We start from the raw sequence: 24,437 nt of genomic DNA on the forward strand, positions 1-24,437 counted from the left end.
CAGCACTGTCATTCTTTCATTTAACAACCTTGTCGCCGGCAGAGGGTGGAAGTATAGTGCCAAATTCGATTTCTGTGTGGAATAGATGCTTCAACAATGCCGAAAGTGATCAGTTACACACCTCCGTGGCTCTCACGCCCTTCTCCCGGAGCCTCATTGTTTTCAGGCACGGCTCCGCAAGCTCCAGAGAATGTTTCAGGCAAGCTTCGGCAAGAAATTGATTATGCTGGGCCCACTCGCATATTGGCAAAGAGAGGGAACGAAGCGTTTACCGTGGTCGACAACCAGATCCGTTGGTCGAGCCTAGCGCGTTTGAAGAACGAATGGCAGCAGCAGACAAGATCAAGGAAAGGCACACCTGACGAGAAAGAGGACCCAGAAGGACATTCGGATGCTAGCGACAGTGTGCACTACAGGGTATGGCAAATTCTCATACGGAATTGGCTGTTATTATAATATACGACTGACAACCATCAGGTCTTGACAATTCCAGTTTACGAACAAATCCGGCAACTCATACCTTCCCCCAATGGCGCTTTTCTGGCTATCGTTGCGGACCATACGGTTCATATTGCCGTGCTTCCAGATCCATCTCATTTGTCTGGAACAGACAGCTCGCCGATTCGTGTCAAGACCTACCAGCTTGGGCCTACAACGCACGTGATACCCGAGTCGCCTGTAGTATCAGCTTTATGGCATCCGCTTGGAGTTCACAGCAATCTTGGAGGCTGTATTGTTACCGTCACCGTAGATGCCGCTGTACGGGTCTGGGAGCTGGACCGAAATAATCAATGGTCTTTCGACCGTCCTACGCTATCGATCGACTTGAGAAAGCTAGTGGATGGCACTTCCTCTGACGAGGACTTTTCGCCATCCGGCTTTGGAAAGAACAAAGGGTTCTCTGCGGATTATGTTGATATGGAAGTCGCATCTGCTTGCTTTGGAGGCACAGGGAGTGAGAAGGAGGACGCTTGGGCACCAATGACCTTGTGGGTTGCGATGAAACCGGGCGACCTTTACGCCCTTTGTCCGCTACTGCCCTCCAAATGGAGAGCCCCAGCTACTACCATTCCTTCGCTCTCCGCGGCTATAATTCCAAAGCTGGCAGCTCTTGAGGAGGATCCCGCCGATTTTGAGGATGAGCTGACTGCCTGCCGGCAACAGTATGACTGGTTGACGGAAATTGATAACCAAGACCCCCTGCATGTTTACGATTCAGATACGGGCCCCGAGTCGGAAATCCTTACTCGCCCTGCCAACCCCAGTGCGATCCCCAGACTGCAAGGACCATTCCGGATAGATACAGGAGATGAGGTCGATGACTTGGACCTCTGCGATCTTCATGTTATCGCTGCCAAAGTTGACGTCGATGCCCTCATGATGGGCGAGGAGGATGAGCTTTTGCTTGAGGACAATGGAGAGGACAAGCTGTCGGCCACGGTTATCTGTCTTTCTACAGGAAGTGGAAGAGTTCACGTTTGCCTTGAACTTGACGGGGTAGAGGGGCAGTGGCTTCCTAGGGCTAGAAAGAATGCCTTTAGGACCCCACTCTCAGAGCCATCTGATCTCGTTTTGGTGGAATCGCTGGACACTATGAGGGAAGGACAACATTCGTTAAAGAACTGGCCGACATTTACGAAAGACGTGCATTCGAGATATAGCTTCTTCGTGACTACCGAGAACAATGTAACGTTTTTCTCCCTTTCTTCGTGGGTTCAGAGACTCGAGGCGGAACTTCAATCTGAGGACACAAGTGGCTCGGGCTTCCGTTTGGAGGTTCTCTGTGAGGGCACTGTGTCTCTGAGAGAACGCATTCTTCAGACAGACGAGGCCCATAGAACTGCGAAGGATCAACCAGACCATCTCCCGTCCTCGGTGATCTATTATGATTACGATCTTGGCTACTTATTACTGACCTATCATGGTTCTCATCCATATGCTGCTATCATGGATACTCCTGAAGTTTCTTTCCCATCACTGACAGAACTGAATCCGGATGCCCGTGTTCCTGGCTCCCCTGTATTGCCACCACGCCGGCCGCCTTATCAGGTTCCCGCTATCTTTTACTCTGATTCTCCCCTGGAATTCTTCGTCGATAAACATATTCCCCATCGCCAGCGACACACTCTCAAAGAACAAGTTCGCCTGTCTCCGGCGACGTTAGATCTGGTGGCCGCTGCACATCGGATTCTCTCTGCTCATACTAACGCCCTGGAGAGGGCAGCATCAGACCTGTTCCGCCGATGTGAACGGCTGCAGGGAGAAATGCAGGAGCAACTGAAGCAACTCACCGATGTGTCCGAGCGAATCAAGGGTGTATCGAGCGAAATTGGTGAGGACGGTGAGCGGAAAGAGAACTCCAGAAGTGGCGAGGCGTTGGATAAGAGGCTCCAAGCGGCGAAGGATAAACAGGAGCAGCTTGTGCAGCGATATGAGGCAATTCGTAATAAGGTTCTAAAGTCTGGTGGAAGACCACTTAGCCAGAAGGAGAAGTCATGGGTGTCGGAAGTGGAAACATTGTCAGAATCATTTGGAGATTCGAGACAGGAAGACCAGCATAATAGCCAGCAGCTGTCTGAGAGGCTTGAAACTGTGAGTTTTTCTTACCACTGAGAGTATCATACGATGACGCTGACAAGCCCTGTAGGTGAAGGAAATCGCAGCCGACCTCCTTGCTGAGGCCAAGTCTGTAGCAGCGAAGGCTCCCCAAGCAACGGAGCCTGGCAGCCCGGCATCACCCGGAGGTGCTCATCCTAGAGTTCCCCAGAGACTGCAGCGGGCCAGGATTGCAGATGCAATGAAAATGGTGGAACGAGAGTAAGTCTCCTCGTCGGGCTTTTTTGCGTAGCTTATGCTGATGATTCTTCTCATCTAGGTCTGCTGTTATTGAAGCGATTTCGTCACGCTTGGAACGATTGAACGCAAGTATATGAACAAGCATGAATATGTAGTACTTGAAGTTCGTAGTTGATAATACCTACAAATAAGATGTGACCATGGTGTTACTTTCTCTTGTCTGCCGGTCTAAACAGCTTGCATAATTATGTCTCTTCGAGTAGTATCGTAAGAAACCACCAATTTTCATTCTATACTTGTCCTCCGTTCGAAGGGAGATAGGGTACGCAAAGCAACGAAGGTCTCCTCACCAGACCCTGCATCTTTCCACACCTCTCCGAAAGACAACCGGGTCACACGTTCTAGACACATCATACTCATGCTGGACAGATGATCCGCTCCTTTCCCTGGAGGACCCCTTCATTTCTTTGGAGTCTCTTGGGTCTGCTTCTATTGATCTCTTTTTGGTCACATTTTCTTCCGACACCCAGTCCAACTTCGCAGTGGCCCCGAACCCCTCTGGCTCCAGCTTCCTTGCCAGCGCAGCCCGTCTAAGCACCATACCTTCTTTCCTCAAACAGACCTTACACATACAGCTTTCCTCGGTTTGCATTAACTTTCGACCCGTACACCAGATAAATCCGTTGCAGTTTATAGACCCCATGTCAAAGATGCAGCCGCAGAGTATGAACTTGCTGGACAAGTATGCACACATAGTGCTCATATGAATTGGCCAGAAACGTGGCAAATCATGACCTAAAGGCTGGGAGTGATGCTGTGGAGCATGGCGAAGGATTGAATTCTTCAACTACTAGAATGACATTTTTTTTTTTTTTTTTTCATGTATAGTAGAGTATGAACGGACAAGCAGGAGGATGAGTATCTGGTTGTTACTGATATATAAGGATCACACGTGAGGACTACAGATGACGGCAGTCCATTGGTAGCTTAGACTGTGGCAGAATATATATACCATCAATGGGCAGTTAAGAGGCAGCACCATGGTGAAGAGTGATGGAACCATGGCACCTACCTGGGTCCAGACTGTAGCATTCACTATGGTAACTGCCAAAGTGAATACGATTAACGTTCCCAACTTTGGTCTCTCAGATCGCAACCCCACTCCACTTTTCAACCGACATCTCATCTCACCATTATTTAGGAGTCTCCAATACTCTTAACGTGGACCGAGCCCTAAGCAACATGGTAGCCATCCGCATCTACAGGTTCCAGAAAGAAAACCTCAATATCCCCGCTCACCTCGAAACAATCATACCAGCAGAGCTCCGCACCGCATTCTATCGCGCGCGATACATAGCTGGACAAACCTTTCGAAATTTGGAGTATCTCGAAATATGCCAGGCAAATCGCTACCAGGCAATGTGCCCTCGCACAAGCGTAAACTACTATAGCCATCAAGTGTCTGTCTTACGTCTCTTCAGCTGGCGTCATGATTACCACTGGAGGAATCCAACTCTTGCTCCAACTGAGAAGCTCGACCCAGCCATTCTTTGCTTTCACATAGATCAGTCTGCGTACCAGAGCTATCAGGCAATCTTTGCTAAATACCAAGAAGCGTTCATGTCTGGCCACTTCCTGGCGTGGCATAACGTAAAGCGCGCGGTGGAGGCAACAGCCGCCAAGTCTAACCTGAGCGAGATGGAACAACGAATGTGGAACCAGTTCTGGCATGTCGGCTTTCTGGGCGAGATGCAGAAATGGGAGTCTCGGGCTATGGCGCTTGCTATCCCTTCTTGGGAGGAGATTGTCGACGAGCTCTACAATGCGATCCTGGAATGTGTCGAGGGAGCAGAGGATATGCTGGCCAATACTGCCCATGGTATTGCTAGCGGAAGTAGCTCTTGATATAGCATGTCGCACTTGGACGCACTCGTTTTGTCGGGTTTCTATAGGAGTTCTATTGGCCTGGGTTGCATATTGCTTGGGAGGTGCAGTATTGGGATTTTGGTCGGATGATAACCTGCGATTAGCTCTTTCAGAGTCTGTACGGAGTTTAGGTATGCTCTTGGTCGTCTTGCAAAAACACTTGTGATGAGACTTGGTAGTTAACTCATTGTCTTGTTGCTGACTTTGCTACTCTTCCATATTGGAGAGGATTGGGTCGGGCGCTCTGGGTGCGAGCAGAAAGAACAGTCCTTGAAATTCTTGCTTTGGAACAGGGCATATGAGGCTTGTATTTCATACTTCTCGCGATATTAGGGTGGGTACTAATAATGAATAATGTAGCAAATCACGGATATAGCGTACTATCTACCACTCATATATATATTCTCAAGCTATATTGGTAGACATAGACATTAGTAGCAACTTTGTCATTTCAGTACAGCTCTACTTCTCCTACCATCTACTACTATCAAGCAAGGAGGAATACTACGTGTACCTTCATTTTATTTTACTTTATTTATTTTTCATTTTTATGAGAACGATGTTCAGACTATCCCATTTAGTCTTTTTTATTTTTTGGGAAAATCGAGGGAGACGGAGGGGAAGACAACTCTGCCCAAGCCCTCCACCATATCACCATTCTATTTCGAAAGCGCTTCCTATTGAGGGGATCACTATGCTTCTGTTGTACTTTTCTTTTCCCTCTTTCCATACCACGATAATCTTGAATACCGGAATGGTAACGCTAATACGAAAAATAGCTGAGTGACAACATCTTCGTGAGTTGTTAAACAAAATATGAATAGATCACTAGCAAGTTAGTCCAAAACACTAAATGATCCTATCGACAGAGCCAGATATATTTGATACGCTAGTCTTTGTGACTGTGTTTTACTAGGTTCTATATATGGCACCGTCATATAAATAGTAATGTAGCACATGACTAGATCCTGCCCTAGCTTGGCAACATACTACGACTAGGAAGCAACAACTCTTAATGGATGAAACCAGAAATGGAAGTTTCCTTTTACTGCTGCAATATATATAGCATTAAGTTACAAGATATGACTAATATTTTATCTGAAGTTTAAATCTCATGGAGTGCATAGAAGTAAGTGGCTTTGCCAATACAGGCGCATATGCCATCCAAAGTCGACTCGGCGTGAAGACCAACTATGTAATAAAACGATGACTTCATCTGTAAGCTACTAGTAAAATTTACTACTATTTTCACTCGGTGAGATACAATGGCCATGTTCAATTGTAATTCAAAATCTGGATTTACTAGGGTTTGTTTGTTGCTGGTGGGGGTCATGAAATCTTGCAGATGGGGAGGTTATTGACTGTCAGCGTGTGTGACCATCAGTAATTATCGCTCCTGTATACAATATCATGAGCAGATGGGTCTTTCACAAAAGTTGATATATAGTCCCCACACGAAGGGGAAAGAGAAGTATATCACACAGGTAGTGGTCTTCTCTCTAAATGTGTTTATGTTTATGTATCGAAATAGGAGACCATCAAATTTATTGAATTCTGCATGCGATAGATCATAACCGTTAGCAAGTTTATACAGATACATTTACAAGCTACATATTCAGCTTACCGTTCAATGAGATGGACACCTGAAGCGGTATCAACGATACCGCTAACCTGACCGGGCTGTAGAGCAAAGGCAGCGTCCTCGAACTCCTTCTGCATTTCTCCACGTCCAAAGAAGCCACTGATGCAATGTTAATTTCACATGGTAACGAGCTTATGGATGAAAAAGGATGTACATACAGATCACCCCTTTTCCTGGCGCTGCTACAGTCTGATTCTGACATCGCAAGATCTCCTAAGCTGACCTCGCCCGACTTGATGCGCGCTTCATGGCCACGAAGGATTTCAATCGCCTCCTCCTTGGACCGAGTAATCTCTGGATCTTTCCAGCTGCTGGGTCGTCTGCTCTCCTTATGCTTGACGAGAAGGTGGCTGCAGCGGATTTTCCCTTCACCCTGACCTGTGCCATCAGGCCGACTGGTGGGCCCGCTATGGTAGTTGGCCATGTAAACCTTGAGCGTATCCGTATCAGTGCCTGATGGAGGCTCCCACCGCGATTCTTTTGTCATGGGGTTGAAGTAATAAGGGAGGTTCTTGGAGTTAGAATGGCGGACCTCCCATCCGGCCGGAAGACCTGTCTCAACCTAGAAAAAGCCGATTTCAAATCAGTATAAAGCTTTAATAGGGGTTAACCATTAAGTAAATATGATATGAAGCGTACCATGATGATTTTAGATACGTGTGGTATGGAATTACAAGCTTTATTAAAGGAGTCTTTTCAGGATATGCACGATTGTAGGAAATAAGAAGAATAAATGCAAGTAATAATTGCCGTGGCAGCTCCTGCGGGACAGACTGCGGGGGAGATGAGGGACAAACACAAAGCATGCAAACAGCGCCAACAGTACAAACATCATCAATAAGGCTGTGTCCGTGCACTCCGATCGTGACTACTAGTGCAACTTCCCTGTAGGCCTTCTTCGGACTTCCATCGCAGGTATTATTCTTAGTACCAGGCACTACCTTTCGCCACCGACATTTCCGTATAAGACCCGTGAACAACCTTCATATTTGCAACTACTTGAAATCTCTTTTCAAGCCTATCACCGACCTATTTGCTCGAGTTCCTCGACGAATCTTCAGCTTTTAGAAAAATGTCTGCCAGCCCATCTCCTTCCGCCGGTGGCGATAGTAAGACAAATGAACAGGTCCACTTTCGTTTTTGTCGCGAATGGTAGGCGCTATCCTTCTTGACCCTCTTCTATTGACGATTTGGCTAATTGCGCTGTTATAGCTCCAACTTACTTTACCCGAAAGAAGACCGCGTCAATAACCGTTTGATGTTTACGTGTCGAACCTGCCATGTCGGCGAGCCGGCAAGCTCATACTGCGTCTATCAAAATAAGCTCAACAGTCAAGTCGGAGACACAGCTGGTGTGACTCAGGATGTGGGATCTGATCCTACGGTTTGTCTCCCAGGTTTCTGTGCTCATTGCGGGGAGGAGATCACTTGTTTTTCTTGCGGCCAGCCCTCTGAAGATGAGTTGTCCGAATATGATTACGAGGGATTTCCAATGCTTTGAGAAAGGGCTCCAATTTGTGTCATGGAGAGATTCCAAGTGATCTTGCAATTTCCGTGGCTAACCTGCTCTTTCTCGTTCTAGCTTCCTCGGTCGAACAAGCTCTGCCCAAGCTGCGGCGAAGCCGAAGCGGTCTTTTTCCAGTCTCAGCAGCGTTCTGCAGAAACCGGAATGGTGAGAGATCCTTCGACCGTAATCTTCAAACGAGTGACTGACATATACTCTTCAGAAACTTTACTATGTCTGTTGCGCGTGCGGCAACGTCTTCGTATGATTTGGAACGGTCTTTTGTCACCATCGTGTTTTCGATACCCAGTATTGGTCCTTTTCAGCATGGTTATGGAGTTACGGCGATGTCCGAGTAATAAACAAGAAGATATTTTTTTTTTTTTTTTTTTTTTTTTCTTTTTTCTATTTTTTTTTTTTTTTTTTTTTTTATTTTTTTTCCTTCTTTCCCCTCTATTTTAATTTTATCCTTTTTTTTTCAAGATACAATTCTATTGATACAGAGTAGTTATGTAAATAGACGCTTCGCTTTCATAAGGATATTATACATGCATCGGTGCCAACGACAAAATTTTCGACCATTGCTTTCCTCGTAGTTCTGTAGCCACGACTCCTGTGATGTAGGTCAGAACCTAGCAATGCAGGCATCAGGATAAGGATACTCACCGTTCATTCTTGTTCCGATAGGGTCCCCAGACTTGTTCACCAACACGCAGGCATTATCATCGAACTTGACAATGGATCCATCTGACCTCTGCATTTCTTTCTTCGCCCGGACAACGACGGCATGACGAATATCTCCGCGACGGACTTTGTTTGCAATACCACTGTTGTTCGAGCTTTCGGGGCCAAAGTTCCGCTGTTTCTGAACCACCACGACGATTCGGTCACCTAATTTCCATCAAATCGATCGGCGTCAGAACTGTATCGGTAGGAGGAATTGAGAGAAAACTGAGAGAAAAGTTTGAAACCTACCGACTGTGGCCGGCCGCTTCTTCTTCAGGACATTCACGCACTCGACAACTGCAGCACCGGAGTTGTCGATGCAATTCAGCATCGTCTGATGAATGATTGTTAGCCAAGAGAGTCCAGAATTTCGGAAAAGGACAAAATCGCATGGTTACCTTTAGTTGAATCATCTTGATCGCATGCCCTAGGGGGGAACGGCCAAAGTATCAGATAAAGGGTAGACTTATCCGTCCGAAAGATTTCCAGCACGTCCGGACCGGAAAGGTTTTGCCGACCACCGACCCCGGACGGCGGACGGGGCGCTGGTGCTGCAGGAGGCAGCGTCCAACTCATTTTAAGTCGCATTTATTTAATTAACAGGGCAACACAGCCGTGTGTGTCGTGCTTGGAGCCTCTTGGATAGTCGCCCACTTTCCCATTCGTGCGCGCTAACTTCCCCTGGGGGGCCTTTTTCTTCCTTTTCATTATGCCTGTTGAACTGGATTTTTCTTATCCTATCTAGTAATTGTTTCACCATCACGCTCTTTTCGAAAGTTCTAACCCCCCTTGGTGTTAATAGTACTATTCCCGCTTTTCCTTACTGTGCCTCCTTTGACATATAGACACATTAACTTAACACCGACCAATTAAGACAAATTCTTCACCACACCACAAATATTCTTTATATGAGAAATTGGTGAACTCGCAGATTGACATGCCGTCGTCGAAAGCAAGAGACAGTCCCTCTGTGGAGCGTCGCGACCGTCTTACTCTTGCAAAATTGGCCAGCTATGACGATGTCGCGACGGATGCGCTGGTTGACCGGGTACGCTATCTCACTTAGAGACACTCTCTTTGGATTGTATCTAATATGGCTCACACCGCAGGCCTATTTCTGGACCAATACCCGCAAAAATCGAACGAAATATATTCCCGTGAGAGGGATACATGAGGATGATGTCGCTCGTATTATCCTTCACGATGTCATTGTTGCCAAGGATTCTGCGCAAGCGGAAAAGCAATTGCTAGCAATGTCAGGCATGAAGAAGTACTTGGCTAAGCTTCCGAATGACCGCGAAAAGGAATGGTTTCGCCGGCATCTGCGCAAGTACATACAAATGTATCTCCCTGACTCGCCCTTCGAAGTTACTACGACCAATCGCTACACGATTACTGAACATGAGGCGGCAATCTGTGCTAGGAAGTTCATCAAACAGGGCCAGGAAATTAAGTATCTTAGTGGGACGCTTGTCCCCATGACCCGCGAAGAAGAGCAGGAGTTGGATCTGAAGAGGAAGGATTTCAGCATAGTCATGTCTAGTCGGAGAAAAACGCCGTCGTTCTTTCTCGGACCCGCTCGCTTTGCCAACCATGACTGCAATGCTAATGGCCGATTGGTAACACGGGGATCGGAGGGCATGCAAGTTGTGGCTACTCGAGATATCTACATAGGAGAAGAGATCACTGTATCATATGGCGACGATTACTTCGGTATCGACAACTGCGAGTGTCTTTGCCTAACATGTGAACGGACAGTCCGCAATGGCTGGGCACCTCATGTTGACTCCGAGGAAGGGTCAAGCAAGGCATCTACTCCAGCTTTGAACGATGAAGCGATGTCTAACGACAGTTTACTTTCACCCAGAAAGCGCAAGCATCATTTAGATAGTGATTCAGATATCTCTCCCTCGAGTACGCCTAGGAAGAGGAGTAAGTTTACACGACAGAGCTCTAAATTACGATCAGCAGTATCGCTTGCAGATTTTGCTCCTTCTGTTGGTTCAGGGTCGGATAATCCAACGCTCCAAGCAGAGACTTCAATTCTGCCTGAAACCACGGGAGCCGCAAGTATAACCAACGACACTATTCTACCTGCAAGCGGCTCTGCTGCGGAGGTCACTCAAGCGTCTACTACTGACTGTGATTCACCTCCTTCGCTCGCGGCCGACGAGTCGCAACACTCGTCAACGTCAACCACACCGACATCAATCGGTGATGTCAAGATCAAGGTGGAGGATACAGTGGAGACTTCCCTTCCTGGATCAGCCTCGACGACGGCGACCCATCAGACACTTTCCGTCACAGGCCAGCCTCACAGCGACATACACCTACCGGGACCTGGCAACGACGAGTTGTCAGAATTGTCCGCGTTAATTGAGACTCCCCAGAAACCGAAAAGGTCGAGGGGTTCTCGCTGGAAGCACAACGTTGTCCCATCGGTTGAGGAAGAGTCGCACCGTGTTCGGGTCCCTGGTGACTACACGAAAACCTCCAAGCTGCTTGCGCAAGCCTACGATCGATGGGTAGACTGCCATACTTGTAATGTTTGGTTTGTGCAGCAGAATTCATATCTTACTCGGCGAGAGTGTCCCCGCTGTGAGCGTCATTCAATGCTATACGGTTTCCGATGGCCAAAGACGGATAAAGAGGGCCCAATGGATGACGAGGAGCGAGTGATGGATCATCGGACTGTTCATAGATTCCTGTACCCGGAGGAAGAAGCCCGCGTCTCTCGCAAAGATCGTGGAGTCAGTTTTGGCATCACTCCCACCCCCGAATTATCTGAACCACGAACGGAGACCGAAGACAGTGAAGCGTGCGATGACCGGCGCAATACTAGAGCGAGCAGGAGACGGACTCATTCACTTCGGATGACTATGTAACGATGATGATGTGTAATCGATTAATAGGTAATGGTTGGATGCTGAGTAGGAGTTTCGGATAACTCTATATTTTGTGGCGTTTGATTTATACCTGGACACGGTGCGATTAATAGGGCTTGTTGGGACTGGTTAGATGATTCCTCTTTTCTTTTTCCATTTGCCAGTTGCTTCTTCTGGTTATGATGTATAGACCTCTCTTATCTTTGCCAAGTCCTTCATTTATTAGTTTTGTTATGTGTGCTGAACAACATCACGATTTGGGGGGCAGCGACTTCTTGCATATCATTAATCGGGATATTTCAAGTCCCTTTGGTGTACAACAGACATATTAGGATTCCACAAGAAAACACCGGGTTTACTCAATTAGACAGAACAGGTGGAGGCTCCTTCGTTCTTGTTGATTCTTCCCCGCATTTATTCGATTGCACCCCGCGTATTTCATGGAGATTTAATGGAAGCTGGAGAATATTCCTGCACCAATGGCGTCCCGCTGTGTCTCCGTTCCTCCAGCTTTAGTCCCTTCGTATCTTGCCGCTTGGGTGAAAATACAATTCTCGGTATATTTCCCACCGATTTTGCAAAAAGGCCGTCTTGAAGGTGAGTATAAAAGAGCTTGCGAGTATGCCTATCATTTCCACATGCGTTGGTCGTCTTGGTGAGAAAACTTATCTCAGTTATGGCGCTCCTCATCTACCAGCTGCTTACTCTTTATCTCATTCTAACGATCTCCGTTGCCAGAGCTTACGAGAATCCCCTCATCAGTCTCGACTATGGAGTATTCCAGGGCAGATATGACTCGACCTACAACCTTTCGTACTTTCGTAAGATTCCATTTGCAGCGCCGCCAACAGGGGAGAATCGTTTTCGTGCCCCTCAGCCTCCCCTGACAATACTAGACGATGTGTATGATACCGATCAGGATTTCAACATGTGTCCGCAACGTACTGTTAACGGTTCCGAGGATTGTTTGTACCTTGGCTTGTTCTCCCGACCTTGGGATGTCCGCTCTACAGCTTCGACCAAAAGACCCGTTTTGGTGGTGTTTTACGGCGGTGGCTTTATTCAAGGGAGTGCCTCCTTCACCTTACCGCCGTCATCCTATCCTGTCCTCAATGCTAGCACCCTGAATGACTATGTGGTCATCTATTCCAACTACCGTGTGAACGCGTTCGGCTTCCTCCCGGGACGAGCCGTCAAGGAATCACCCATATCGGATCTAAACCCGGGGCTCCTTGATCAGCAATTTGTTCTGAAGTGGGTTCAGAAGTACATCCATCACTTCGGTGGTGATCCCCACAACGTCACCATCTGGGGACAATCCGCCGGAGGAGGCTCAGTCGTCGCTCAGGTGCTAGCGAACGGCCGACACAAACAGCCAAAACTCTTCTCAAAAGCTCTGGCGAGCTCGCCATTCTGGCCCAAAACCTATGCCTACGATGCTCCCGAAGCAGAGGCAATCTACGAACATTTGACCAACCTGACCGGTTGCGCGAACACCACAGATACCCTTACCTGTCTCAAAGCAGTCGATGTCCAGACCATACGCGAGGCAAACCTAATCATCAGCGAAAGCCAGAAGTATACAACAAGCACATTCACCTGGGGCCCAGTCATCGATGGCGAGTTTCTCGTCGACACTCTTACGGAAGCTGTGGCGAGCAACTCGCTCCAAACAGATCTCGTCTTCGGGATGTACAACACCCACGAAGGCGAGAACTTTGTGCCTACTGGCTTGCGCTCGCACAACACAACCAATGGATTCAATTCTTCTATTCCCAGCTTCCACCAATGGCTGGTGGGGTTTTTGCCCGGACTGCCTTCCGAGCAGATACACCTTGTTGAGTCGAAGTACTACCCTCCTGTAGGGCGGACGGAGACTCTCAATCTGTACAACTCCACGTATGTGCGTGCAGGCCTCATCTACAGGGATGTTGTTCTCGCTTGTCCAGTGTATTGGATGGCATCAGCTGCCAAAACAGAGGGATATGTGGGTGAATATACTATCTCGCCTGCGCAGCATGCCAGTGATACTATTTATGTATGTTTTTCTCAGCCCACAGTATCTGTATATTTTTGCTATATGGATAGTCGCAGAGATTTTACTGACTGCCTACCTTAGTGGAATCAGGTCAATTCGATCCAACAGACGGATGAATTAATATACAAAGGCTACGCCGGTGCCTTCGCCAGTTTTTTTCAGACCGGGGATCCCAATGCGCATAAGTTGACGAACTATTCGCAGCCAGGCGTGCCGATGCTCCGGAGTACTTGCGATGAATTTGTTATAACGGAGAATGGATTTGAAAATGCAGAGTTGGTGCTGTTGAAGGAGAGGTGCGACTTCTGGAAGTCGATTGGAGAAAGGATTCCGGTGTAGTATAGCTTCTTTTTATCTATGTGGAATCAAGAGGTACAGCCTCAGAGGCTATAAGTAGAAGAGAGCGTGGGTGAATTTCGTATCTATACTTTACTATCTATTGTACAATATTATACATTTCATGCTTGCAGACGTGCTGTACATATATTTACTGTCCGTTATGCCAAATTGTCGCCATGTCCTAACGCCGGTCCTTGTACGTTGAAATAGATTGTGTCCATTTGACGCCCCTCAGATCAATGCCTGTCCTCTAAACATACCTTCACGAACTTCCTTCACAACATCCTTACGGTCCTTCTTTCCGACCAGCACGATACCGCGACCACGCTTGTTCATCCGACCGAGACGTCCCAGACGGTGGATGAAATCGATCGTCGTGTGCGGGACGTGGTATAGAATGACAGTTTTAACGGGGAGTGTGTCAATACCTCGGGATGCCAAGTCGGTGGTAACGAGCACTTTGGTGTTAGCCAATCGGCGAACATTCTCGGCTTTGTTGTGGTTATCGGGGAGTTCAAAGGGAATGGCATCCTCTTGGCGTCTCTTCTTCTGGGCCAACATGATTTCGTCCGGGCTGGGTGGAGGTGCTGACTCGGTAAATTCGGCGAGAATCTCTTCTTGCTTCCGGGCGCTGGAGTCCCGAGAAAGCGACTGGGCGTCAATCCCCTTTGACCTCAAGAATTGGGCCACCTCATCGGCTTCCTCACGTTCATTGACGAACACAAGGATCTTCTTACTACTCGGTCCAACATAAGATGCGAATGGGTCCGAGGGCTCGGAATCACCAGCTTTTCCGATCGACCAGATCACGTCAGCGCAAGCCAAGTTTCGATTTCCTCGGTAGGGCTCTTTCTGGATGTCCACTACTCCTAGTTGTACACGACGTGGGATCGCATGCAGGTTGGGCGTAGTCAGTCTTTTGATGTCCGGGTAGCGCTTGCGTAGCAGATTATCGAGACTGCGTGGAATCGTAGCCGAGCACAGAATAAGCTTGCGGAGCGACGGTGCTACCTTACTGATAACTTCGGTCGTTGTTGGCAAGAAAGATCGGTCCATAAGCGAGTCGGCTTCATCGAGAACCAAGTGACTGACCCGGCTCAGCACGTAAGGTTCCGTTTTGGCGATTGATGCAAGCAAGTGAGGAGTCGAGACGAGGATGTCGATGCCGTCTGGGTTAAACAGGGTACTCTTGATCCGGCGAGGAGTCAAGTTGGATGAGATCATGCCCGATCGATATTTAACTGTGTGAGCAAGCGCCTTAACCTTGACGCCTACTTGTGCTACCAGCTCTGACGTTGGCACCAGAATTATCACTCTCGGTCTTCCGGCATTGGACAGTGGTGGTTCCTCAGGCTCAAGATCAAAAGCCCGGTTTTTCAATCTCTCCTCTTTCTCCTTTGCCTTTCGCTCCTCCTCTTTCCTCTCGTTCTCCTTATCCTCAACTTCTAATCTTTTAACGGCGTCAACCAAAGGGAGCAAGTACGCCAATGTCTTTCCAGAGCCCGTCTCCGCTGCTAGAAGGTACTGGTCATAGTGAGGCTCTCCATCCTCAAGTTTAGTCCCTCGCTTTCCATCCGGTGAATCTTCCATAAGCTTGGGAATTGCGAGGCGTTGAATAGGAGTGGGGGTGACATCGACCAGACCGGGAAGAGCTTGAGAGAAGATTGAGTGGCGAACAACTGGTAGGAGCGGGAAGTGATCAAAGCTGGTAATGTCGGCAATCTTAGATTTGACCGCAGTCCTACGGCCATAAGGGACGGGAGCAAGCGTGGTCTGCATCTTTAGAGCTTTGTACAAGGGGCTGTCGCTTTTCCGAGGTGTATCCGCCGCCTTCTCCCCCGAGCGTCTCAAGGCCGCTTGAGACCGAGACCGTGGCTCACCTCGAATATGAGCTTCGGTCTGGTTCATTCCTGACCATGGTCCGAACTTGTCTTTACCAGAGCGTTTCTGATTGATCGATGCTTTGGCGACATCTGGGGACAGGGCCATGCGAGCAGCCTTCCGACGGAGTCGAGCTGTGGCCATAGAGCGCGCGACCTGCGATACGCCCGAAGGAAGGAGAGTACTAGGGGTCCCGCTCCGGCAAAGCAGACATATTGAGGGACGAACCGCTAGGGACATCCTGCCTAGCCGATTCATGGTGGTGAGATGTTGACCAGGGGAATAGAATTTCCCGAAGATGACAGATGATGAAATCTCCTCCTTACCCGCTTCCAAGAAAAATCCTTGGATAAGAAAATCAAGGCAGAAGAAGCTCGGGGCACCTGGCGATCCCACACTAGTCCCAGGTAGGTCTAGGGCGATCGGGGCCGCAACCAGGGCCCCAGGCGTCAAGGCCACCAATGCGCTCAGGCGGCGAGGCCGAAACAAGTGTTGCTATGGAGACTCCCGCCAGCAAATGTCAACATGGAACCTCGACCTCCACCATCGCCATCCAAGTCTCGATGTCTTACTACTTAACAAAGTCTATTTACCTCTTCACCCTTCGATCTCTTTGACAGTAACAGTACTTCCCTTCCGTGGTCCGGTGGTGGATGGTGTATTTTGGTTTCCCCCCCTCCTTGTATTTCCATTTCTTTTGTTACCCTATCTCTTCCCCATCGGACGTCGTTCTATATCCTTTCGTTATCGCATTTATTATCCCTACTATTACACGGAACAAAGGGACTCCAACATTAACGAATCGGCAAATATTTTTTGGAACGTGCTACTCCTCTTTTTTTTTTTTTTTTTTTTTTTTTTTTTTTTTTTTTTTTTTTTTTTTTTTTTTTTTTTTTTTTTCCCCTCTTTCTCTTTTATACTTCCTTTCCCCCTTGTGACGCATCATTGCAGGCCTGTTACGATATTTACGAACAAACCAAGCGCTTCCCAACTCAATTTCAATTGACTTCGTTCTTGAATTTCAAAGCGACTTTTCTTATCGGCTTCTGTTGTTGTTGTTTATCAAAATCAGGTAAGGCGCGTCATTCCAGCAGCAAGGGACGTCAACGTCGGGGAATCTTATGTTTCATCCGTGCTATGCGATGAGGAAACAAGCGATACTGACATCTTAACCCCAGCGCTTTTCTCTCGAACTTGTCTTGGACTGCATCGTAACAGAACAAAAATTCCCCGTCAAGATGGGCAGTGGTACTGGCCAACGCCCACTTTCGGAAGTGAGTCCTATGGCTCAACGACGAAACTCGCCTGTGTGGAACCAAAACACCAAAGTACGTGTTTACTACTTTATGGATGATGTTTATTGGACTGATGATAGTCGCTCAGATGATGAGGAACAGTACCGACGCCTACGACGTCAAATCGTCCCCGCGTCTCTTTTGGCAAGGACGAGAATCTGGATCTCCATTCCCCAAACCCCAAGAAAATCAGGTCCCTTATGACCCCGAGTCTCCATTTTCCAGCTCGAAGCGACCGTCTATTGAAAACTTGAAGCGGCAATCGCGCGTCAGAAACAGCAACATGCTCCGCGACTATAACCAAGAGTACGACCCAACAAATGTATATGTACCGCACAGACCCTTGGCTACAAATCGGTCGCCGCAGAAGGAAGAACAAAGCACGCAACCGTCGCAAATGTCGAACAGGCAAGAGGCTGGCCCAATAGGTCCAAGGCCGCCATCACCAAGCAAGGAACAGGCACCTCCAGCAAAGTCTTCCTTGTCCCGCGCAAGCCGTTTTGGCGTCAAGGACATGGGGTTTGACCCAGAGAATGAAATCTGGTCTGATGCGGACAACCGACACGCTAAAAGCGTCACCTTTGATGCCGCCCCCCCTCAGGTCAACGAGTACGAGATGACAACGCCCGACCCGTCTTCAATCGCCTCTGATTCTCGGGAAGGCAGCTACGAGTCTGATGAGGACGAGTTCCCGGACATCAGTTTCGACCGCGACTCTTTGACAGACCGCGAGGACAGCTTTGATGCCTCGCTCGAGGACCTCGAGAAGACCCCTGTCGTACTGCCTGAGGACTGGCGTTACATGAGCCCATCCAACGCTAACGATGATTTGGTAAAAGAGGACGAAGACCCCTTCACTGAGGATGAGGAGAGCCATAATCCAGATCCCCGGCCTTCGTCGCGACAGGAGACATCTGAGAAACACGCTCCTGTTGAATCTCTAGACTCTAATGGCGAGCCTCGGCCCCTCCCTCCTCTCCCAGGGCGTACATCTTTCCCGCCAAATCCTTCGTCTCCCAGTAAACTGGCTTCAGCATTTGAACTTGGAAGTGGTAGCCAACGGGTTCTGCCATCCCCTCCAGGACCAGCTTCCTATAGCAAATCAGATATCACCGAATTTGGCCATTCCTCGATGTCGCTGGAGGACAGGTTGCGCTTGATGGCAATACAAGAGCATGGACAGGAGGATGCAAACCCGGAACATCAAGATATCGAGCCGCAGTCGAAGCCTGATGATGGAAGTCAAGGCGAAACCGAGACTCCCTCCAATCAACCAGAACAACATGACACTGAGGCTACAGGTGAAGCTCCTGGAGCTGCCCCAGAGGCCTTCTCACCACCGCATATTTCCAGGGATTCCATCCTGCGTGACCTCCGACGGAGTGAAAGCTTCATGGACGACTCATTTGACGAGTCTTCCCAGATCCCTTCCAGTCCTCATTCTTATATGAATTATGACCCAGATGTTCCGATCCCGTCACTTGAAAATGATGATGATATGCTTGACGACGGCGACGATTACGATGACACCAATAGTGTGGTGATCAAACAAGAAGAAGAACATGACAACGATCTTTACGATATTCCCGATTATTATGAAACAATCCCGTCGAAGGATTCCTCCCTCAAGAGCCTGAAGGATAAGCTGACTAGCGACGAGGAGAGCCGGTATCCCAGCCAGCAGATGGAAGATGACTTGACAGAGAAAGGTAGCTCTCGGAATTCTGACGCAGGACAGGCGACGCCCGTCCCTGCGGATCAGGGTGACAAGGTTTTGACCGAACAGACACCCCAGGAGACCCAGGCGGAGCCCGCCCCTGGATCCAAAATGTCAACCATCAAAGAGGCCTTGCAACGCCCAATAACCCCCGAGGGTGACGGTCAAATATCAGAGCCCTCAACCCCAGATTCTGTGATCCGCCATCCTGTTGACGATGATAGCGACACAGAAGCCCCACCAGAAGAAAGTGTTCCTGATCCAATTGCGACCGTCAAAGCCCCGGGAACCGGTCTTAAAACACGGCCATCATTGACCCCAGCTGATTTAGAATCCATGGCTGCCACTCGCCGTAGAATAAGCGGACAACATCCCCCACCCATGCCCGGCCTCAGCAAGCAGCAATCCAACGAATCTGAACATTCCGCCCCCGAGGACACCCTACCGTCCCAGCCTGCGAAGGAAGTTTCCCAACGACAAAGCAGTCTTGTGAAACTGGACATCCCGTTCAGTATCCAGGAAGAAAGCCTCGGCTTTGGTTTGGACAAAGAGTTCGACCGCGTCATTGAAAACCAAAAGGTTGCGTTTGAGATATCCCTTTCCCAATTGTACTCTCGTGCTGGGCCCAATAGACACGTGCAGAATTGCCTTGGCAATATTACGGAGCCAATCGCTAACGAGCAAATCCCTAAACAGAGAGGCTACCTCATGAGACATAACACGAAAGTTATCATTGCAAGCAGCCGCAATGAAGACGAGCCTGCTACTGCTCCTGGAGCTGCCCCGGCAGACTCTAGAGGAACAAAGTCAGCTATACCCACACCCCGGAAAGCAAGCCAGCAAACTTGGACCACCGTGCCTTGGAACGGACAAACTCGCCGTGCAAGCATTAGGCAGGCTAGCGGAATCCGCAAGAAGCCTGTTCCTGGACCTGTGCCCCCTCTTCCAGGCCAACAGAGCAATGTTCAAGAAAACCCTGCGACAATCGAAGAAAACGAACCTGCTTTGAATGGGGCCTTGGACGAAGGAGAAGAGCGAGGTCGTCTATTCGTCAAGGTCGTTGGGATGAAGTACCTAGATTTGCCGCTGCCACGAGGTAAGTACCCGATGCCACCAGACGCATGAGCGACATCATCTAAATCTAATGTAGGCGAGAGATCATACTTCTCTCTAACCCTTGACAACGGTCTTCACTGTGTTACTACCGCCTGGTTGGAACTCGGCAAGACAGCCCCAGTCGGGCAGGAATTCGAACTCATTGTACAAAATGACCTAGAGTTCCAGCTGACTTTGCAGATGAAGGTTGATGATGAAAAATTCAGAGTCCAAGAGCCGCCTCCAACAGCATCCCCCGCGCGGCAGAAGACGTCTACTTTCAGCAGGGTGTTTGCTTCCCCTCGCAAGCGAAAGGAATTGGATATGAAGCACCAACTGGCTTCCCAACAGCAGAAGAGTAAAGATGTCAACGCAGGTGTCTGGGAACGCCTCAGGACTCTTATTGCTAGGGACGGTAGTTTCGCTCGTGCGTATGTAGCGCTGAGCGATCATGAAAAGCATGCTTTCGGCCGCCCTTACACGGTTGATGTGGCCTGCTTCAATGAATGGGCTGTTGAAGACCAGCCAAGCAGTGTTAAGAGCAAGAAGAGTACCTCCAGCGCTACTTCCCAACGGCGGCCTCCTTACAAGATTGGCAAGCTAGAGCTGCAGCTGTTGTTTGTCCCCAAACCAAAAGGTGGGAAGGATGAGGATATGCCGAAGAGCATGAACGCTTGCATTCGAGAAATGCGTGAAGCGGAGAGTGTTTCATCCCGTAGCTGGGAAGGATTCTTGTCTCAGCAGGGAGGCGACTGCCCCGTAAGCTTCCCCTTGGATCACATTCCTCATGAATCGGCTCACTGACATCTCTTTGGCAGTTCTGGCGTCGTCGTTTCTTCAAGCTTCAAGGCTCCAAACTGACCGCGTACCATGAGACAACCCGGCAGCCTCGTGCGACAATTAACCTCTCAAAGGCCGTCAAGCTTATAGATGATAGATCGTCCCTGATGCAGAAGGAGACCACGACCAAGGGTGGTGGACGTCGCAAGTCTGCCTTTGCCGAAGAGGAGGAGGGCTACATGTTTGTGGAAGAAGGATTCCGTATCCGCTTCGGCAACGGCGAAGTGATCGACTTCTATGCGGATAGTGCTGCCGACAAGGAAGGCTGGATGAAAGTATTGGCCGACGCTGTGGGCAAGGGTTCTTCGGGAAGCAGTCAAGTTAAGCAGTGGACCGAGCTCGTACTCAAGCGCGAGCGTAGCGTCAAATCGAGACGGGAAACGACAGATCGGCGCTTCGATGGGCCTCTTCCTCCCCCACCCGTCAAAAAAGATAAAGATATTGCGCCTCCACCGACATCCACGGCACCGGCGCCGGCAGCCGCACCGCCACGGGCTAAACATCGCTACACCCAGTCTCAACCCGAAGTTCGCAGTGCGGACACTCGACGTCAGAAAGCCCGCTCCTTGATTTTCTAAACACACCAACAGGCTGGGTTGGGTTGATTTCTTTTCCTTCTTCTTCTTTTAAACCTCTTCTTTTTCTTCTTCCCGTCTTTGATTCTACTTCTGTGTTCCAATTTGTCATATTGGCCTTGTCTTCTCATTCGTCTATCGTACATCCTTGATTTGTTTGCTTTTTCTTTTGTCTTTTTGTTTTCTTTCTTCCTTTCCACTTCTTTTTCTCTGCGGTGTTGGTGTACAACTGATGTGTGACTTAACTTCCCTTTGTGTTTCCTTCTGTGCAAAGTCCGATTTTCACCAGCACCGAGCGTTGTGTTGCATTCTGTCGTACATTAATGATACATAGCGCCTTTCTCTTCCTCCGTCAATAATTGAGTTTGTTCTTTTTCCGTGATCGACTTTGTAAATGAAGATATATGTCGTCTACCTTAAGCTTGGCGAATATAACCGTATCCATGAGGAATACTGTATTGTAGAATGGCTTGCGAATGATAGTCACATATAATATCCTGCGGACATACGTACGAAGATATAATTTCCAAAGCCCCACTCAAGGAATACTCTCATAGCCCAAATTCCTCACTTCAGAGCTTTACACCCATAATGAGCTCGAGCCTAGCTAAAGTTAGCTATAGTACTCGTTTTATTCTTACAGTGGATGCTACTGTCAACGAAGAATGTCATAAGCTGGACGTAATAGCTACTCGTACGATACAAGGTAGTCACCAATCCCACGAAGATATAACTGAACTATATATTTACAACCCTGTAGATTGAAATTCATTTTTCATCTTGATGAAAGACAAAAACTAATACTACCTGGGAGAGATATTATGCATCTGTAGGTAAACGACAAAGTCTTTTATTACTATGTACATATATAGCTGATATTTCAACCGCCCTCTTCTCCATTGTTGGGAAGATTGCCCTCATCTTCCGATTCTGCCTCGATCTCTGCTAGGGCTTCTCTCTGAGACTTTCGGCCCTTCTGAGCGTCTTCGGTAGCAGCCGAAGGTTGAGTCGTAGGTTTTGCAGCTGGAATGCCACCGGATGTAACATATAGGAATTCTTCTTGAGGGAAGTGATCGATATGGTTGAAAAATGAAGCGAAACTTGTTTTTCCTGATGTTAGTTGGACAGTTTAAATGCATGAGTGGGATATAGCTGAGAACTTACGCATTAGTCTCCTCTTCCTCGCGGAAGATTCGGTCATAGATCTCTCTTTGCTTGAACTCGTTCATTTCCGTGGCATACTGCTGAAAGTCAATGGGCTTCTTTCCAAGTTCTTCGGCCTTTTTACTATAGCCATTGAAGATGGGACGTTCTAGCAAAAGCCCTAGACCGGGTGCCTTGGGAATTGGGATCTTGGTCGGTCCATATGAATCAACGATCCGTTTGGGGTCGCAGCCGCAGCGCACCATCAGCGTGGCCATGGCCACCATTTTACGGATCTGGTGCATCATAAAACTTTGACCGTGGACCTTAAGACTGAGCCACTCGGTGCCATTGATGATAATCGGGTTAGGGTCGACTTTGAAGGATTTAATGTGGCGTTTTGCAGAGGGGTCCTTGTACAACTTCTGGATGGTGTAATTGTAGAAGTTCTTAGTTCCAATGTACTTATCCAGCGCCTCTTGCAGACGGGCAACGCGCGCGGGAGCAATACGGTAAGATCGCTTTGCGGTGTTGTATGCAGCCTTTACAGCCTTGACTGCGTCGATGATCTTCCGTCTGTGAGCCTGCTCGGCTTCGGTGAGTTCGGGCTTTGCGGTGGCATCGGCTCCTCCCTCTGTGGCTTGAGTTTGTTCCTCGCCATTCTCGATTTCAAATGATTCATCTTCAGGTTTCTCATGATAGATTGCGTTCTTGACAACCTCGCGGATATCCTCATCCAGACTGTCGAGAACGGGTTGGATATACTTCGCATCGGCCTCTTCCCAGTAATTAGCGACCTCTTCCTGCCGGGCCTTGTGTGCCTCCACATCACCTTCCTTTTCAGCGATCTCTAAGATCTTCTTGCCAAGGAAAGTGCTGGGATGCGGCGGTAAAAAGCAGTAGCTCGGCATCAGATATTCGTAGATACGAGAGTCGCACATCTGGTAGCTGCTGAAAGACTTGCTCGCGACCAGAATACCCCAAACGCGGATCTGCGGGCTAAGGTGTGCGTTGATCTTCTGAACAATATCCTCATCCTCAACAATCAGCTTCAAGGATACGACATTACCGGCCGCATGGACTCCTTTATCTGTACGGGCACATCGCACCAGCGATGACTTTTTCGGGTCTGCTGCATTAGCCTTGGAGATAGCCCCGGCAGCTACAAAGGCCGCGAAGAGATCGCCCTCGATAGTCTTCTCAGTTGCGCTCCTGTAGACGATTAGCATTCGTCCAGGTTAGACGGAATCTAACACTTGTCCGCACAATTGCATTCCCTTGTAGCCCGTTCCAGAGTATCCCAGAAGTACAGCCACCTTCTTCTTCGGCCGCCTCTGTTCATTCTCGATGTCTTCCTGGGAGAAATGCGTGGCATAGATTGGAGCTTTGACTTCCTCTCCATTATCGATCTTCTGTCGTTTGGCCTCATTCTGTTTATCTAACCGTCCTCTCTTATCTAGCGTTTGCCGGCTTGCTTGGTTAGCCGGTGACTGTCGAATTTGTACCCCAGAAGCCGGGAGACATACCTCCACTCTGCCCTTCCCAAATCCCCCTTCTTACGCTTGCGATCAGCTTCTTCGGATCCGCTAACTCTTCCTTCGTTATTGTCCATGGTTCCAATGATCTCCGCAAATTAGAGAGCGGCGTATGAGATGTGAAATGTCTCTGCGAGTTGACAGGCGAAAAGGATCGACAAAGAAAGCCTGTCAAATATTGACGCGCAGAGACGTAGCTACGCATGAAGAAGCGGGTCCAGAGGGGAAAAACTTGCGTCGTTCGACACTTGAGATTCGTGCCTTTTCCTGGGCCTGCGATTGAATTTCCGTAGGCTCTAGCCGCAGTGGGATTAGTGCGTGTGTGTTTCCCGCTAGGCCTAATTGGGGTAGCTCGTGTGTAGGCCTCAGGCAACAATGGGTGCCGCGGGCAGTTCATCCGCTTGTAGTGCCGGGGCTCATCCTTACTTCCTTTTAACCTCATTGTTGCTTGGGCTTTATACTTACTTTGGTGTTCCCAGCTTTCGCGTTGCGGGCTGCTA

General features: G+C 48.7%; 10 protein-coding genes across 10 annotated transcripts; 6 read left to right on the forward strand and 4 right to left on the reverse strand.

The window, feature by feature from the left end:
* Positions 1 to 96: 96 nt before the first annotated feature.
* On the forward strand, positions 97 to 2,933 carry BDV38DRAFT_270748 (uncharacterized protein; the record flags this gene model as incomplete). The annotated part of the gene is made up of 4 exons (XM_032057200.1): positions 97 to 417; positions 478 to 2,592; positions 2,648 to 2,817; positions 2,876 to 2,933. 4 exons carry the CDS (start codon positions 97 to 99, stop codon positions 2,931 to 2,933), a joined length of 2,664 nt encoding a protein of 887 aa, XP_031914343.1.
* A 1,105-nt stretch (positions 2,934 to 4,038) lies between these two features.
* BDV38DRAFT_270749 (uncharacterized protein) lies at positions 4,039 to 4,701 on the forward strand (the record flags this gene model as incomplete). The annotated part of the gene is made up of 1 exon (XM_032057201.1): positions 4,039 to 4,701. The coding sequence occupies one exon, from the start codon at positions 4,039 to 4,041 to the stop codon at positions 4,699 to 4,701; it is 663 nt and encodes a 220-aa protein (XP_031914344.1).
* A 1,527-nt stretch (positions 4,702 to 6,228) lies between these two features.
* On the reverse strand, positions 6,229 to 7,081 carry pin1 (peptidylprolyl isomerase ESS1). The gene is made up of 4 exons (XM_032063874.1): positions 7,004 to 7,081; positions 6,523 to 6,926; positions 6,347 to 6,463; positions 6,229 to 6,276 (listed from the first exon to the last, which is right to left on the reverse strand). Exons 1-4 carry the CDS (start codon positions 7,004 to 7,006, stop codon positions 6,267 to 6,269), a joined length of 534 nt encoding a protein of 177 aa, XP_031914345.1. The 5' UTR covers positions 7,007 to 7,081; the 3' UTR covers positions 6,229 to 6,266.
* Positions 7,082 to 7,238: 157 nt separating this feature from the next.
* BDV38DRAFT_245017 (DNA-directed RNA polymerase II core subunit RPB9) lies at positions 7,239 to 8,245 on the forward strand. The gene is made up of 4 exons (XM_032054413.1): positions 7,239 to 7,516; positions 7,577 to 7,748; positions 7,947 to 8,036; positions 8,092 to 8,245. The coding sequence occupies exons 1-4, from the start codon at positions 7,437 to 7,439 to the stop codon at positions 8,134 to 8,136; spliced, it is 387 nt and encodes a 128-aa protein (XP_031914346.1). The 5' UTR covers positions 7,239 to 7,436; the 3' UTR covers positions 8,137 to 8,245.
* A 93-nt stretch (positions 8,246 to 8,338) lies between these two features.
* Positions 8,339 to 9,123, reverse strand: BDV38DRAFT_245020 (mitochondrial 54S ribosomal protein uL14m). The gene is made up of 4 exons (XM_032054414.1): positions 8,993 to 9,123; positions 8,844 to 8,928; positions 8,535 to 8,759; positions 8,339 to 8,481 (listed from the first exon to the last, which is right to left on the reverse strand). Exons 1-4 carry the CDS (start codon positions 9,005 to 9,007, stop codon positions 8,411 to 8,413), a joined length of 396 nt encoding a protein of 131 aa, XP_031914347.1. The 5' UTR covers positions 9,008 to 9,123; the 3' UTR covers positions 8,339 to 8,410.
* A 2-nt stretch (positions 9,124 to 9,125) lies between these two features.
* BDV38DRAFT_245023 (histone-lysine N-methyltransferase set9) lies at positions 9,126 to 11,832 on the forward strand. Its single transcript, XM_032054415.1, has 2 exons — positions 9,126 to 9,642; positions 9,704 to 11,832. The coding sequence occupies exons 1-2, from the start codon at positions 9,532 to 9,534 to the stop codon at positions 11,477 to 11,479; spliced, it is 1,887 nt and encodes a 628-aa protein (XP_031914348.1). The 5' UTR covers positions 9,126 to 9,531; the 3' UTR covers positions 11,480 to 11,832.
* Positions 11,833 to 12,155: 323 nt separating this feature from the next.
* On the forward strand, positions 12,156 to 13,856 carry BDV38DRAFT_282286 (putative carboxylesterase; the record flags this gene model as incomplete). The annotated part of the gene is made up of 2 exons (XM_032059755.1): positions 12,156 to 13,517; positions 13,599 to 13,856. The coding sequence occupies 2 exons, from the start codon at positions 12,156 to 12,158 to the stop codon at positions 13,854 to 13,856; spliced, it is 1,620 nt and encodes a 539-aa protein (XP_031914349.1).
* A 60-nt stretch (positions 13,857 to 13,916) lies between these two features.
* On the reverse strand, positions 13,917 to 16,208 carry mrh4 (ATP-dependent RNA helicase MRH4). The gene has a single exon (XM_032063875.1). The coding sequence runs from the start codon at positions 15,993 to 15,995 to the stop codon at positions 14,088 to 14,090; it is 1,908 nt and encodes a 635-aa protein (XP_031914350.1). The 5' UTR covers positions 15,996 to 16,208; the 3' UTR covers positions 13,917 to 14,087.
* A 421-nt stretch (positions 16,209 to 16,629) lies between these two features.
* bud4 (putative GTP binding protein (Bud4)) lies at positions 16,630 to 21,695 on the forward strand. Its single transcript, XM_032054416.1, has 5 exons — positions 16,630 to 16,809; positions 16,916 to 17,065; positions 17,121 to 19,845; positions 19,900 to 20,603; positions 20,663 to 21,695. Exons 2-5 carry the CDS (start codon positions 16,976 to 16,978, stop codon positions 21,260 to 21,262), a joined length of 4,119 nt encoding a protein of 1,372 aa, XP_031914351.1. The 5' UTR covers positions 16,630 to 16,809; positions 16,916 to 16,975; the 3' UTR covers positions 21,263 to 21,695.
* A 258-nt stretch (positions 21,696 to 21,953) lies between these two features.
* On the reverse strand, positions 21,954 to 24,251 carry BDV38DRAFT_245034 (pseudouridine synthase PUS2). The gene is made up of 4 exons (XM_032054417.1): positions 23,929 to 24,251; positions 23,669 to 23,872; positions 22,424 to 23,614; positions 21,954 to 22,359 (listed from the first exon to the last, which is right to left on the reverse strand). Exons 1-4 carry the CDS (start codon positions 24,012 to 24,014, stop codon positions 22,140 to 22,142), a joined length of 1,701 nt encoding a protein of 566 aa, XP_031914352.1. The 5' UTR covers positions 24,015 to 24,251; the 3' UTR covers positions 21,954 to 22,139.
* Between the last annotated feature and the right edge of the window lie 186 nt (positions 24,252 to 24,437).

Source organism: Aspergillus pseudotamarii, assembly GCF_009193445.1.
Source record: "Aspergillus pseudotamarii strain CBS 117625 unplaced genomic scaffold BDV38scaffold_22, whole genome shotgun sequence".
NCBI lineage: Eukaryota > Fungi > Ascomycota > Eurotiomycetes > Eurotiales > Aspergillaceae > Aspergillus > Aspergillus pseudotamarii.